Source organism: Cygnus olor, chromosome 1 (assembly GCF_009769625.2).
Source record: "Cygnus olor isolate bCygOlo1 chromosome 1, bCygOlo1.pri.v2, whole genome shotgun sequence".
In the NCBI taxonomy this organism is placed as follows: Eukaryota; Metazoa; Chordata; class Aves; order Anseriformes; family Anatidae; genus Cygnus; species Cygnus olor.
The window spans coordinates 198067005-198082784 of record NC_049169.1 but is presented as its reverse complement, the minus strand read 5'-3'; the positions used below and the strand labels follow the sequence as shown (position 1 = coordinate 198082784).

General features: G+C 43.3%; 1 protein-coding gene across 1 annotated transcript; it reads right to left on the bottom strand.

The window, feature by feature from the left end:
• Positions 1 to 317: 317 nt before the first annotated feature.
• LOC121065343 (high affinity choline transporter 1-like) lies at positions 318 to 9022 on the bottom strand. The gene is made up of 8 exons (XM_040548122.1): positions 8845 to 9022; positions 7720 to 7833; positions 5873 to 6028; positions 5224 to 5372; positions 4563 to 4706; positions 3417 to 3570; positions 2246 to 2463; positions 318 to 934 (listed from the first exon to the last, which is right to left on the bottom strand). The coding sequence occupies exons 1-8, from the start codon at positions 9020 to 9022 to the stop codon at positions 413 to 415; spliced, it is 1635 nt and encodes a 544-aa protein (XP_040404056.1). The 3' UTR covers positions 318 to 412.
• Positions 9023 to 15780: the final 6758 nt, after the last annotated feature.

The window sequence follows — 15780 nt, the reverse complement described above, 5'->3', positions numbered from 1 at the left end:
ATGGGAATAGGTTTACTCACCTTTTCTTTTTTTGTTTTCTTTTTTTTTTTTTTCCCTTTAAATCAAGAATGCCTAACCTATTAAACATCAATGTGTCTCTTTTGTGGTGAGAAGAGTATGTGACTTGAGAATGTCATAAATGTTGGAGCCTTGCCTTCGGGTGGGGAATCAGGGACACCCTGGAGCAGCCACTGCTTGGGCCTGTGGTCACCGCCACACAATCGTGCTCCACCACCGCGCACCTTTAATCACGTCAGACTTTGAGCTCACTCATTCTCCTTGCATGAATGGATTGCATCTTTATTACTCTGCGAGGACTTTAAATAATTCATTGCTGGAGAAAGCAAAGGGAAAAGCAGCTCCAGACGCTAATTGCTGAAAGCAGTGTGTCCTTTCAAACGAGGCCCCACAATTAATCACGATTCTCTTGCAGTGCAACTGATTGAGTACCTGTCCATTTGTCCACCCAGCGCAGGGGGACGAGGGAGCGGGTTTCTCCCAGCACATTGCAGATGTCCCATCTGCGGGGAAGGAGGTTTCTCTGAAACAAAACCACGGCCAGGTACGAAACAGCAACGATTGTCCCCAGGGTGAGAAGCACGGTGAATGTTTTATAGGGGAAGAGCTGCGTGTAGGTCCCGTTCACGAGGGAGCAAGCTGGGTAGTGGATGACAGGGGGGATTTTCAGGGCAGGCTCCCCCGCCAGCAGCCTCAGGAGGAGTCCAACCAAGAAGCCAGCAGCCGAGCCGTAGGTGTTGGTGCTGGGAACGAAGAGGGCGCAGCACAGCTGGGGGAAGAGCAGGGCATACACCAGCTCCCCGCTGAGGAACCAGAGGTCGTAGACAGAGCTGGAGTAAAAAGCCAGGCCAGCAGCCCCAGCCCCAAACACCAACATGGAGATCCTCATGGCCCATAAGACCTCCCCTTCTGTAGCCTGTAAAACAGGAGATTGTAACATTACAACAGCATTGCCCTGCCCCAGGCTTGTTCCCACCAAGCCCTTGCTGCTTCCACGTGGCACCACCAATGGCCACCCTGGTTCTCCTGCTCTGAACATGGCTGCAACAGCACTGGAGCTGCCCTCTGTAATTCTAAGGGTTATGGTTTTATGCTATTTCCACAAATATCCTAGTCCATACTTTTTACCACTCATTTTATGAAGAGCAAAACTCACTGCAGGGGGCGTTTGTATCCCTACTGAGTATATGACACCAAGCTGTGTGGTGTGGTCGACATGTAGGAGGTAAGGGATGCCATCCAGAGGGACCTGGGCAGGCCTGAGAGGTGGGCCCGTGCGAACCTCATGAGGCTCAACGAGGCCAAGTGCAAGGTCCTGCAACTGGGCTGGGGCAATCCCAAGCACAAACACAGGCTGGGCCGAGAATGGATTGAGAGCAGCCCTGAGGAGAAGGACCTGGGGGTGTTGGTGGATGAGAAGCTCGACATGAGCCAGCAATGTGTGCTTGCAGCCCAGAAAGCCAACCATGTCCTGGGCTGCATCAAAAGCAGTGTGGCCAGCAGGCTGAGGGAGGGGATTGTCCCCCTCTGCTCTGCTCTCCTGAGACCCCACCTGGAGCCCTGCGTTCAGCTCTGGGGCCCCCAGCACAAGAAGGACACGGAAGAATTAGAAGGGGTCCAGAGGAGGACCATGAGCATGATCAGAGGGCTGGAGCACCTCTCCTGTGAAGACAGGCTGGGGGAGTTGGGGTTCAGCCTGGAGAAGAGAAGGCTCCAGGGAGACCTTACAGCGGCCTGCCAGTACCTAAAGGGGGCTACAGGAAAGCTGGGGAGGGACTCTTTGTCAGGGGGTGCAGTGTTAGGACAGCAGGGGAAGTCTTTAAACTAAAAGAAAGGAGATTTAGATTAGATATTCATAAGAAATTCTTCACTCAGAGGGTGGTGAGGCCCTGGCACAGGCTGCCCAGAGAAGCTGTGGATGCCCCATCCCTGGAGGTGTTCAAGGCCAGGCTGGATGGGGCTTTGGGCAACCTGGTCTGGTGGGAGGTGTCCCTGCCTGTGGAAGGGGGTTTTGGAGCTGGATGGGTTTAAGGTCCCTTCCAAACCAAACCATTTTGTGATTCTGTGATTCTATGAATATCCCTGACCTACATTTCATGGCTCCAGAACTTCAGCAGCTGAAGGACAGACACCTCTAATCATGGACAATGCAGAGTGGATTTGCATCTGTCCTGAAACTAGAGCATCTAACCTGACACCAAAGTTTCTGAATGCTGTAACCAAGTACCTGTTTCCTCAGGATTTTTCTGTAGATGTTGTGAGCGAACACGGAGCTGGCAGAGAGAAGTGCTGAGTCCGCAGAAGACATTGCAGCAGCAGCGATGGCTCCTAAGCCAGCAATGGAGACGTATGCTGGGCAGAGATAGTGTAAAACAAACGGCAGTACCATAGCAGATTCTCCTCTCTCATGTGGACTTGGAAGACCATAGCTTGTCTGGTTCCAGTCTTTAAGATAGAAGAAGGAAAAGTCACAGCAAATCCTTCACTGATATTTCAGCTCTCTGAAGCTGCCTTTCCACCAGGACCAGTCACAAGAGGGCTAAGGACTGAAGCCCACTCAGAATTTTAGGACTTTTATTCATTGGTGAGATTCTCTTATCATCTCTTATGTTATCCCTAAGCATGCTGCAACTCTCACCATATCAAAAGTTTTCCTTCTCCCCAGTAGCATCTACAGAAATAGCTGAAAAGTTTATAGAAATGTCTATAGACATAGATGAATGTCTATAGAACAAGCTTTGTGTGTTTCCAGGAATGGGATCCTTAAAGATCAGACTTCTAGACCTCACTCATCAGAGGCCTCTCAGAGGAGAACGGAGTTTTCCTCTGATGTCCCTAATGACAGATGAATTTGTAAGTTCAGGTGTTTTTTATAAGTGTCTGGTGATCTGGCTGCTCTTTAACCCTTGCCCACAGCCAACACAGGACTGGACTCCTGGGCAGGGGCCGTAGGTTTATGGGACTGAAGTATCTTGATTCCTCCAGGCAGGTTTTCTCCTGAACATTAAAAGCAATCTGTAGTAATACTGCTGGGTCTTACATGCAGAAGACATGAAGAGAAGCAAGCATAGCTTTTCTTGGAAAAGAGGATTATGCGGTGTTTTACATGTTCTGCCTTCCTCTTTCCTCACCGCAAGGTGCATGAAAAATCATTTCACCATAAAGATTGAAACAGGTTTTGGGGCTGTTGTAAGGTAAGTAGTCATGCGTTGAACCTCAAAGGGTTCCACATTTCTGGTACAAGCTTCTGGCTTGGCAGCCACATCTCCCATAGAGGGTCTTTAGGGCAATTGGTTCGGAAATAGCTGGAAATCTAAATCAGGACTTATTTGGGTCCTGTTTTAATCATCTTTGACAAAAATACATTCGTTATTCAGAGACAAACAGTTCAGTTTTACCTGTTGATGCTGCAACTGCACCAATGAGCACGGAAGGGATGGCCATTAAAAAGCACCCTAGTCCAGAGAGGTAGGAGATGAACCTGGCCTGGCCTGGTGAGGCTGCCGAGAGCACTCTTTGGAAATAGGTTTGCCATGGGATGCTCCCAAGAACCTGAAACATCCAGATGTTAGCAACAGTTCCCACTGGATGCCTGACTGCCATAGGGCATCATACATCCTTTCTTTCCTGTGACTAAAACCTCACTTCAAATGCGTAACCTTTGCCCAACTTTAGCTATTGAGGCTGAATGTTTCTCATTGAGGGTGTCCTTTTCCTTTGTTTTAATTGCAATGGATGTGAAATTTTGATCAAAACAGATTAAAGCTGTAGCAGATTGAGAAAGCTGAGAAATGGGTTGATTGGCATGGTGAAAGAGAATCAGAGGAAGGAGAGCAGAAGCGAAGTTTTTCAGGAATGCAGCTTTTACAAAAATCTGCCCAAAGTTAGCTAGAGAATAATCTTACGAGAAATTATTTTTAAAAAAAATCACCATTTTCAATTGCTTAGCAGATGAATTTCATCAGATAAAATCTGAAGTTTCTATCCTCACCAAACAAACTCAAGCTTCTGTGTGTCTCTATTACTACCCTAGTGAGATATTAACAACCCACCGCGGTCTTGGATATACTGATAGCTCAAAAGCTGAGTTGTGCAGTGGAGCCAATGACACCGTGCTAGCTGATGACCTGCAGCAGTGCCATTTTAACAGTTTTTTTTTCTTTTTTTTCTCAGATAGAGGGAATTTTACATAATTGTGTTAAAAACACATGACTGCAAGACCAACCTCTCAAAAGATACAAAGTGCCTCATTTAGTGCCAGGAATAGAATTAGTTGCTTGGATGGTCTTACTCAAGAGTAAGACATTGCATACCCTCACATGGGTGCAGGATGGAGTGTACCTACCTCTTCTTTCCTACCCAGAGCTGAGCCCTGGATCTCCCCAGTCCATTCAGTGTGTTGCAGAGAGAAGGTTTTACACCTCATCCTGCCCCTGCCACCTGTGCGTTGTAGCACTACCAGCTGGAAGAACCCATAAGCTTTCCATACAGAAACTCCTGCACATTTCCTTCTCCCAACCACTCGTCCAAGAAATGTTCCATACCAGGTAGAAGAAGTCATCCAGCCACCTTCCAAGATACTGTTTTTCTATTTTTCCAATCCAAGGGTCTTGGTAATATTTATGAGTTGCAGTGTAATAAATACTTTCTGTTGCAGAGTTCGCCATAGCAAAGGGGATACAGATCCACTAGGGAAGAAATGGAAATAGTTAACCATTTCCCCAAGATCCTTGTTCTAGGGAAATTTATTCAGACATTGAAATCAAGTTAGATGTAGAATATAAAACATTATACATAAAAAAAATAAAATATTAGATTAAACCCAGACTCAGAGACTTCCTTTTCCTCCTTCCTTACCCTAAATCTACATGTGTCTTGTTCATGGCATCATCAAGAATATGAGCCATTAATTCAGGTCAATTGATGCCTTCAGTAGACAGGTCTCTCTCCTTTCCAGCCAAGATTATTCTGGACAGGCTCTGCTGACTTTACGTGTGAGCAACTTGTCACCCAGAAAGACCAATAGCTCATGTGAACACTGTCCAAAATGCCTAAGGACTGTAAGACCTTTCAGGAGACCTGAAGAGGATCTGTAGGGCAAGGAACAGTACTGATGGAATTATTTTTGGCCTGAGACATACTGAAAAGAGCAGGATTTTGTCCCTTGGTTAGGAAACTGGTAACAAAGAAATGCAGAGGACTTGCCAGACTGAGGGTAATGAAAACCAACTGGATGACATCTGTGTATGCAACAGAGTAGAGGCCTCCCAGTAGAGTGTAGAGTATGACAGTGGATGCTGAGAGGATGATAGCCAAAGAGCCTCCAATATCCAAGATGACCCTCATTGTTGCTCCTGCAGAAAATGATAGTGGTCAAGTATTTTATCACAGATTTCATACACACAGCATACAGAATAAATAAGGTTACATTATTCCCTTGATGCCAGTACACCATTCTGGTTGAGGAGCTCATGGTCTAGAAGAAAGTGTGCAGAGCGAGGACCCAGGGGAGCCCATGTTCCCTTTATGCTTCTGCCACTACCTTGCTGCATGGCCTTAGCCAAGTCAGTCTGACTTAATGCTTCTTCTCTCCCACAGGCAAGATGAAGGTACTAGATCGTATTGCCAGAACTCTCTGTTATGATATCATGCATAGATACAATACTACCATTGCTTGTTTTAAATCTAAAAACATATTTTCCAGAAATTAGAAATGCTTTTGTTCTTCACAGAAAATGAGACATGAAGCACAACTTCCCACAGCTTTGTACAACTCAATTACCTCACGTGTATTACACTCTTCTATTTGTGCCATATGTCCTTTAACAAATGTAACAGTGAAGCAGATATTTACCCAGGGATGCCAGGATAGCTGCAAACCAGAACATCTCTCCTAGCAGTGGAGGAATGAAGAGTAAGCTTCCCATCACATTCCCATATGTTTCCTGGAGGGGATCCATCACTGTCACATAGTTCTTGGATCTCATTGGATTTACAAAGAAGAAACCACCTATCAGAAGTGATGACATTTTAATAGACTTTTGCATGTGTTATATGGTAGGAAAAGTGTAAGAATACTATAGTGTATAGTATAGTATAGTATAGTATAATATAGTATAGTATAAGGTGTATTTCAGACCATTATAGTGAGATTGAAATCTGTACATACTGGGTTACAGGGAACAATGCAGCCAACCAAGTGCCAGGGCCTCAATTCATTTGCTTAAATGGGGGATTTCATCCATCTGATAGGTTCTAGGTTATCAGGGACATCTGCTTGCAGCTGGCAGATATGATCCTCCACTTTTGGCAGACCTGTATGTTTCTGGAATGGCTACTGTAGGCCAGATAGGATCCCCTAGGGCATCCCAAATAGCATAAAATACCTATGATTCAGCAACTGAAGTTTGGTCTTAAATGTCTGCTTAAGACTGAGCTGAAATCTAGTTCCACTGAGTGTCTGGAGGACGTCTCCATTGACTCTAACAGGAACTCATGCATTAGCTCAGAGGACACCTGCATGTAGTCTCCTCTTCATCTCCAAAGACAGACAGTCTTCTGAAATGCTTCCCCTGGAAAATGTCAGTTGGCAGAAAGAGGTATTGAAAATGCCTATTTAGCTAAAAATAGACAAACTTCTGTCCTTGACCATGTGATGCAACATGTTGATATATGTTGCTTTTCCGGTTACATTTTCATTTTGGTGGCTTCATTGTCTCTTCCCAGAATTATGTTGTTTTAATCTGTGCACAGAGCTGAGTTTCACCCACCTTCATCTAAATATTAGTCTTCAGTCATGCAGCTGTCTTATTAAAAGCAAAGAATACGTATTGTGCCTAACCCTGAAGCCAACAGGACTGCTTGTCTGGGCACTACTGACCTGGGTAAAGATTGCAGGATCAGACCTGCACTCTTCAATTTCATTAGTAAGAATTACTCACATAAGAAATGCTGGCACTATATTTCCAAGCCTGATTCATATTCACGTCAGTTGCGCTCTTTTCTCTGACTTGAGAAAAAAGGTTATTGTATTTTCTGAAAGCCCTAGAGTGCAAGGTCTACACAGGTCTCCTCGCTTTCATCTTCCCATGTCTCTAGAGAGTTACGGCATAACTTTCAGTGTGGACTGGAAGAAACTTTGGTCTCAGCAAGACAGCTGAACCTCGGAATGAGCTCAGTAATTCTTGGAGTTAGGAACAGATAAAGGATATTGCAAAAGTAGCTCGCCCAGGAGGCTGTGGGTCACAGTTTCAACAACAGCTGTTAGGTGAGACACAGATGGATGCATCACACATTCATACTGAGATGAGACTGTTCAGTGGGGAAATTGAAATGGTATCACTTCGTCACACAAAAGTTTCAAAGAAAAAATGTAAATGATCCTGATACTCTCACTAGTCTCTGACTAACAAGCTGTGGTGAAAAGGTGATATCCACATAGCCACATGCTCCCAAAGTTCTCATATAAGATTTTTGTCCCATAAATTGCTTTAAACAGACAAAGCTCTATGCCAGCTCCAAGCTACCTTGATTTCTTATGTTTCAGGTCAGGAGACAGCATTATAAATGCTTATTTTGGATCTATCAGAGACTGAGGGAACAAAATCACCTTTAAAATGTACTCTAGACTGTTACACAACTTAATACACTCGTGATTTTTTAGAAAGATTTTGTGTCCTGATTACTGTGTGAATTATTTACCAATGACAAGGGACAAGGCAAATCCCAGGGGTGCCTGGACCCAGAGCAATCCTTTTGAAGGCAGGTAGACAATTTCAGCTGTGCCGTTGATGTATGCTCCTCCAACCCAGGTGGCTGTAAACACGAAAGATGCAGAGTTAAGTCTTATGGTGTGTGTCCTCATCTAGTCCTGTAGAACAGTGAGAGCTTGTGAATGTTTTTCTCATACAAGCATTTAATCACATTCCTCTTTTCTTTCATAAGTTATATTCTAGAAGTGAGATGTACTGCTCAATGAGGGTAACAGTCTTAGAATCTTACCCTGCGTAATTCCCCAGGTTCAAAATGAATATCTATGATTCTATGGAAAACCTCAGTGTCTAGACATTTAGAGGCAATTTGAATATACTTATTTTGCATTTCATTTTTCTCAGTGGAATGCTTTTGCTGGAGAAAATAGAATTGCTTTTGTTATTCTGCTGTGGCTGATAGACCATCCTTCAGCCTTACACAGGCTGACAAAATAGACATTAGGAAAACAAATGCAAGCAGACATTGCAGTCAGAATAGCAAACCTACAGCACAGGCAGACAAATAACACTTGGACAGCCTTTGACAAACAAGAGTCAGGAAATCAAACTTCAGATAATGCCATGCAGCAAGGAGAGAAAAGGGAAGAAAAGATCAGTGGTCAGCAGGGAAAATTCTCTTTATATTTCCCAGTAGGTGAGACCCCAGTGCTCAACACCAGGAGCAATTTATTCCACACAAAACTAGATTGTCACAGGTGTAAAATGCCAGATAACAGAAACTGGTTCAAGATTAAGACCACACTCCTCCTTAATGAAAACTGTCACATTCTTCAGGCACTCCTAAATTAAACTCTTCAGCTCTTAACTAAACTCTTAAATTAAGCTCTTTAATTTAAAAGAATCTACATAAACATTAGGTTCTGCTTAGTGTGAAGAGGTTTAGAAGAATCCATCCCAAAATGATTCATGAAACCATACTCCTTTAAAGCCACGCTCAAGTAAAATCTGCCCTGACATTAAAGGAGGTAACCTGCTTTGAAAGGAAGAAGTCCCCCAAATCTGTGTAATGCATGTGTTTTAAGAAGAATTTAAAAAGTCCTTTAAGAAAACTTACCAGTTGCAGTAAACAATCCAATGCAAACATTTATATTCCTGCCTCCAACTAGGGCCATTTCGGTTGGGTTTCTGTTCTGCTGATCCTTTTTGCTTTTCCATGAAGCCCAGATTCCCGTAGCCAAAGTGAAGGTAAAAAATACACTCAAAGATACCAATCCTGGTATATTTAGAGCCATTTTCTGTTGCTTAATTTAGGTCATAGATGGATAGTGAATTGATGACAATATTATTTGATAGAGGTTATAATCAGAAAAAAAAATAGTGCTGCTTCATAAAGAAACTGCTAAGTATTAGTTTACTGTACTTTGCAAGAGATAATACAGTATGAAACAGTGCTATGAAGCCAAAAATCTTGAGAACAGGATGCAGAGTCTCTGTCTTGGAGGACTACTGGCAATTCAGTCTTTCCCCTTCTTCAGGAAATACCCAACTCTTACAGGGAGAAAGGAACAAGAGAGTAGGAATTAGTGCTGCTGAGAGTCAGTGAGCACTGATGTGAGGGGTAATGCTAGTTTGGCTTAAATGAGGGAAATGTTATATTTTGTCTGATACGCAATGGTATGAAAATAATCTGTATTTTTCTAGGTTCTAGGTACAAGGCTACCACAGCAGATAGAGCTAAGAATTTGTCTAAAGTTAACTGAAGTAAATCCACAATAATAACCAAAATAAAGCTAGGGAGGAGGGAAAGAAGATTTAGCAGTGATCCACCAAAGGAGCTGTGTTCTGATATTCGAAGGCAGCACATCATTGTTTCACTGCTGAAAACAGCTGGCAGAGCACGGTGCTGATAGACCATACAAGAAAGCAGCAGGAAAGGTGCAGGGTTTTCCCTACCTCCTTTCTGAAGCTCCCTTTAAACAGACAAAAATACTGAGAAAAACTCTTATATACGTTAAGGAATTAAGTTGGTTATACATTTGTTACACAGTTGCTGTGTATACAGTTTTGGTTGCCCTGTGAATGCCTTTAGTCTGTCCAGATGTGGTTCTAAAAAAATGACTGTGTATAAAACCAGCCCTACTTAGGGCGCTTGCCTGGCTTTCCTCGGTACTTGCATTCATCCGTGGAGTGGGTAGTTCCTTTCAATGGGGAAATCAAGGATTTCTTCTCCACAGATGGGCTTTGAGCAGGAGTTCAAAAGCCAAAATGTTTAGGAAGGCTTTCTGCATTGTGCCATCTCCTACAGTCATCCAGGAGCTTCTTGGAAGTGACAGTGGCAGAGCTAAATTGCCATGAAAGAAAATATTCCTTTATATTCATAATCAATTTTGACTGAGTGATGGGTTTTAACTTTGACCTAATTATTTATGTGCAAAAAGGGACGCTGCAATTTAAGGGCACATTTTCTGGGTGATAGTTGGAAGCACTCTCTTTCACCTTAACTGAAGCTGCTAAAAAGTAGTAGAATCTTGCTCAAAGTGGATTTTAAACCTTCTTTATTAAAAATAAAAAATAATCTTTTAAAACACTATCCGCAGCCAGAAACACATGGAAGGAAATACCTGGCATGGCATCCTTCATGTCCAGGTCTACCAATATTGAGTGCCCAGAGCAAGATTTGAGTTTCTTCTTTGACATCTGCTGAAAACATCTGGATTGATTCTACTTTTTATCATCTCTTGTTAAAAATAAATAAAAAACAGAAATAGCAGGCATAGAAATCTGAAGGGAAACTTCATTTAAAGACCTAAAGGGGTGTAGGGCAGATGTGGTAGGACAAAACATAAGCAAAAACTACACAGTGGGATGGAGGAGACTAGAGAAAAATTGTGTATAAGTTAATTCTCCTGAAGGTGGGGTGGTTTTGCTGACATATAGTGCCCACAAGAAGGATTGTACAAGCATCAGATCATATTAAGACCGATTCGTCACTGAGTTTGTCGTTGTGCCCTTTTGCCACTAGGTGACTCTCAGCTATTGCATCTATTAAAAAAAAAAAAAAAAAAAAAAAAAAAAAGACAAAATCCCAGTTATTGAAAGATGTGGGAGGTGGGGTTCACCTCCTGCTCGCGATGGAGGGCTGCAGCTCAGGGTGCCAGGCGCTGCGCCAGCCACTCCGAGCTCCCTGCCTAACCCAGGGGGAGAAATATGCAGTTTTGGGATGTGATTCAGTGACCTATTTTAGGTCACCCTGTGAGGCAGGACAGGGTGAAGGCAGATCTCTATACTCAGGTCTGCTTTTAAGGACAGTGTTGAGGTAGCCAGAAGGTGTTTCAGGGCTTGATTTGGCTGGTTATATGGAGATGTCTGGTGCCACCTGAGATGCTCTAAAGCCACTGAGATGTCCCCATGGGCAGGCAGATAATGCAGAGCTCCTGTGGGAGGCACATGCCCTTCTAGACCTGCAGCTAGTATATTCTGGGATATGTCCAGTGGCCCTAAGGATAAACCAGTGGGATACTCAACTGGGCTCTTACTATCTCCTTATCACTTAACCTTGATGGCACAAACTCTGCAGTAAGCAATTTAAACAGATAAAACTGAAAGAGTGTCTGGAAGATACTGAGGAGTGCTGGGTGCCAGGGAAGCTTTCTGTCTATGCTGGAAATGATCTGCACTGTAGAGAGCACTTACAGCTACTCAGCTTTGCAGCTAACCAACTGGAAGAAAATAAGATGAACAAAACTCCTTTGTGCCTTCAAAAAAGCTCTTGTGGGTGAAACACACAGCCTTTCTGGGTGAAATGTGCTAACTGTTGATGATGGGTTTCAGACAGCCCTCTGAGGCCCATGGGGACAGGGGGAGAGGGTGGCTGAGGGGGTGAGAGGTGTCCCCTGGGGGAGGGGCATTTCAGAAGGGTGGCTGTCCCCTGTGGCTCCTATGGAAGGGGACAAGCCCACTGAGCTGGTGCTCTGTGTGAAACATAATAAAGTATTCTGACAATCTGGAAAGGGCTTTTTTTATTTATCATTTCTTTCAGGATTTTCTTAAAGCTTGTCTGCAAAGGAGCGTTTGCCCACGAGCAGCTCCACTGAAGCAAGGCTGGGCAAGGACAGCAGAGCAGAAGCCATGGCACAAGGATATCTGCAGGGACCAACCTTTCTGCTGGTTTGTTTCCCTCTGTGTGTCAAGAGAAACAGAGCACAGGGGCCTGAGGCATCTGAGCCATTTGCATCAAAATGTTCAGACAGTTTCTCCTGCAATGAGACCCTGTGAACCAGCCTGTGGTTTCCAGCCCAAGTATTAAGTCATGTCCCTGACCCTGGCAGCTAAAATGTCAGACCACTGGTCTCGAAACACAGCTTTTCAGATAGCATGCTTGCTTTAAAGTTTTATTTTTATTCCAAATCAATCTCAGAAATACATTTTTTCTCACTTGTTATAAGTATTTTCTCTTCCAACCTACACAGCTCTGCAGGGGGCTGATCTGCACAAATTACGATTGCAGGAGGAAGAGAGATAATTCAATTAGAAAGTAACACATTTTTGCTTCTTGTGTGAATCTGTGTGGTGAGACTCCACGGTGAGTCATAAATGGAAAAATTAAATGAATATGCAGTCATTATGTCTGTGTGAGGTTTTGACCATTATTTTTTAGGGTGAAGTCATAGATGTAGGTAGGTAGGTAGGTAGGAAGGTAGATAGATAAAAGGTAGATGTAGAGTAATATGGAGTTCCTTAGTTTTACTAAATTCTTCGCATGTACAACACAAAATATGTTTCAGTCAAATATACCTTTAGATTTCACAGAAATAACTCTTTCAATTTTGAAAAGAAATACTCCACATTTAAAATCTGTAGTTATCCTAGTTCTGAAATACGATATTTTATCTTTAGTCGAGTCAGCTCTCTGTCCATATTGAAGTTGTTTTGATGAGGATGATGACGATGTAGATTTCTTCTTTAGAAGTCCTGCCGAGGAGAGCAGCCTGCAGTGCTCTCTGTGAGGAGCTGCCCATACCACGATGTGCTGACTGGTCCAGGACAAGGCTCTGGTGCCACTTCTGAGCACTCAGGCTTTGACATACATGTAGAGCATGATTTGAAGGATTCCAGAAGTCATCAGCTGAAATTATTTCACCTAATTTTAACCATCCTTAGGTATCTGGTCAAAAGGAATTTTTGGTGTGGTGTGTCTGCAAGAAATAGTGTTTGCAAAAAACAGTGTACTTGTTTTGGTCGCCCACAGCTCCATGTTGTTAGCTTCACCTGAGATATTTGGGTCTGTGGAAACCTGTGAGGAGCTCTCAGGTGTGACACAGGACATGCAGGAGACCCTTGCCATGTGGATTGACATCTGGAGGCTGAGCAGGGGTCTTTGGTGCACTTCAGATGGCACCAGATGTCCCTGTCTAGTGTTCCCAACTGAACCTTGCCCAGAGAGGTAATTCCTCCTGTCTGCCTTAGAATTCTCTTTCATTATGGGACAGGGAAGCCTGCCTCTCTCCATGGACTGTGTGTCTTGTTCTCAACCCAGAAAAGACTGACTGACTTGGTGGTTCAAGTTAGACAAGATGAATTTAACCTTACTTTCTGTGTAATTCTCTGTCTTTGCTCCTACTGGAGCTAGTTTGAAGTCATGAGCTGCTTAGCTCACACAAATGAAACCAGAAAATAACTTCAGAATAACAATATTTAATATTTACACGTATCAGTGAAGCCAGTGATTAGAGAGTGGTCAGGACAGATGGCATCCTCATCAGTACACAGACGTGGCACCAAACATCCCCAGTACACAGACATGGCACTAAACATCCCCAGGGCAGGGCAGCTCGGTACAAGCAGATGGTAGCAGCACATTTACCCCTCTGTGGTGGGGATGATACGTACCAGTGGGTATCTCTGTATCCTGGTGCTGGCACAGCCCAAACTGGCTCCCTCATAGAGATAAAAGTCAGGGAGACAAAGGATGAGGGCAGGGCTGTTGTTTAAGGACCACGAAGAGCTCATAATAGCCTTTCTGTTGCAGGTTAAGTATCTCTCAGTCTGACTGCATGCTGGACATTACTTCTAGCTGCCTCCTTGGCTCTTTTCCTGGCTGAATCAGTAGGCTTTAGTTTGTCGTCTGCTTTGGGTGGTACATTGCCCAGGCTTCACTGCTTACTATGCACATCAGCTTTTTTAAGCCACCTGGGAAGTTTGGATGCGCCTAGTCATATTCACAACCCTCCACAGGTCTTACACCTGTTTTACAAAAGGTGCTTCTAAACTTTATAACACAGGCTTCCTGCTTCTAGGAGTGAAGCTGTGCTCCAAGGAAGTGTATGTGTGTTCCTCTACTTAGCACAAATGGTATTTCCTTCACCAGTTTGTGTGAAGGGTTTTGTGTGCTGCATCAGAGGATGGCACAGACAGCTGTGCGTGTCTGGAAACTCTAGATCTGTTCAGATGACTTGCAACAATGCAGAAATATGAACAACATTTGTTGGAGAAAACATAAATGCCTCTTTTTGAAAAATGGATTCCAAATACTTTAAATGCACTCAGGTTTTCATAACTGTGTACATGCGTTCAGGATGGAAAACAATTATCTTACAGTTTGCCTGACTCAGGGAAATAAGGGGCACATCCTACAATTGAGCTTGGAGGAAGTTGTTGAACTGATGGGGTTCCTGAAATTTGCCAGTCATGGACTTCAGGCTTGATCTTGGTTGATGATGGAGAATTACGCAGATCCTTGTTGGGATCCTTGTTGCTGTAACACCATGACTGGTGCAATTTGTTGCCTTGCAGATTGTATCTCTTATTTGTTACTAAGCTGCACGTAATTACTACCCGTATTGATTTAATGTTTATCTTCAGCACTTAATTGCTTGTGCATGTGATCTATTCTAGAACAGCCCTGTGTGGAAATTCATGAGACTCCTGCACAGTCTCGTGAGGGTAAAATTGATGCTGAGGTTCTCCTTCTTTTTGTTAAACTGGACATAGTTAAACTCTTGTTCCAAAACCTACCATCTACATTGACCTAAATGCTCCTCTAGGGCCACCACGTCTATCAGGTCCTCCTGAAGAACTGATTTAGGATTGCATTGGATTTGCCAGACGTGACAGCAAGATACCAAAGGAGAAGGGGATTTGGCTCCAGGGTGGCTGAGGGAGGCTGAAAACTGTGTGCTTCATTTACCTTCATGCTACTCAACATCATATCTGCAGATCCTAATGTAAACTTGGGTCCCTGGGTAGCAAGTTAACAGGAACAGACAGGTGAGCTTAAGGCAGGTTTGGGGAAAATGGGAAGCTCTTTACATCCGGCCAGAGCTATTTACATCCTGCTTTGTGCAGCTGATAAAATGTGTACATTGTCCATTGTCACAGGTTGTTTCCCCTATACACAAGAGGGCAAGCAGTGAGCTTTTATCCAAGGACAAGGACAACCCATCTACATTTTAAGCACAAGCACAGTAGTTGGGACCAGACAGATCTGTGTTTTTGCAGTACCTGAGATTTAGTAGGAATATTTAGAGAGATGAAAATTTGGAGTCCCAGATTTAAATGATCTAGCCAATTTCCACCTTGATTTCTTTATTAAAAAAAAAAAAAAAAAAAAAAGCATTTTACCTTCCTGAAACTCCTGAGTATTTGGGGGTTTCTTTCTTTCCCCCATAAATACAGCACAATGCACTATCCTTAAACATGAATTTGCAGTTCAGGGCATGTCCTGGCATCCCCTGCAGGTTGTTCACATTCCCAAAATATTTGTCTGAAAGGCAATGAATGAAAAATGATTAATATTCCAGAGGGTATCAGACTTATTGCAAACATCTTGTACAATGAAAATAAACAGTGGAAAGGAAGCAGTGGTGATAAATGAAACTGTAAGAGGTTTTCTACTGTTTTGTGAAACAACATTTTTACTACCAATTAAAAACCCCTCTAATCCTCATCTTTCTCACTTATACGTACTGCACAGTCATTACATTTTATCAAAAAGGCTTCTTGAATAGGAAAACAACCATGCAGCTGGGTATGCCAACACATCACACTTCTC

Coding starts and splice junctions, on each gene's coding strand:
- LOC121065343 (XM_040548122.1), bottom strand. CDS start 9,022: ATGGCTCTAAATATACCAGGATTGGTATCTTTGAGTGTATTTTTTACC. Junction 6,029..7,719: donor TGCCTTGTCCCTTGTCATTG/GTAAATAATTCA, acceptor CACTTCTGATAG/GTGGTTTCTTCTTTGTAAAT. Junction 2,464..3,416: donor TGCAGTTGCAGCATCAACAG/GTAAAACTGAAC, acceptor TCTATCTTAAAG/ACTGGAACCAGACAAGCTAT.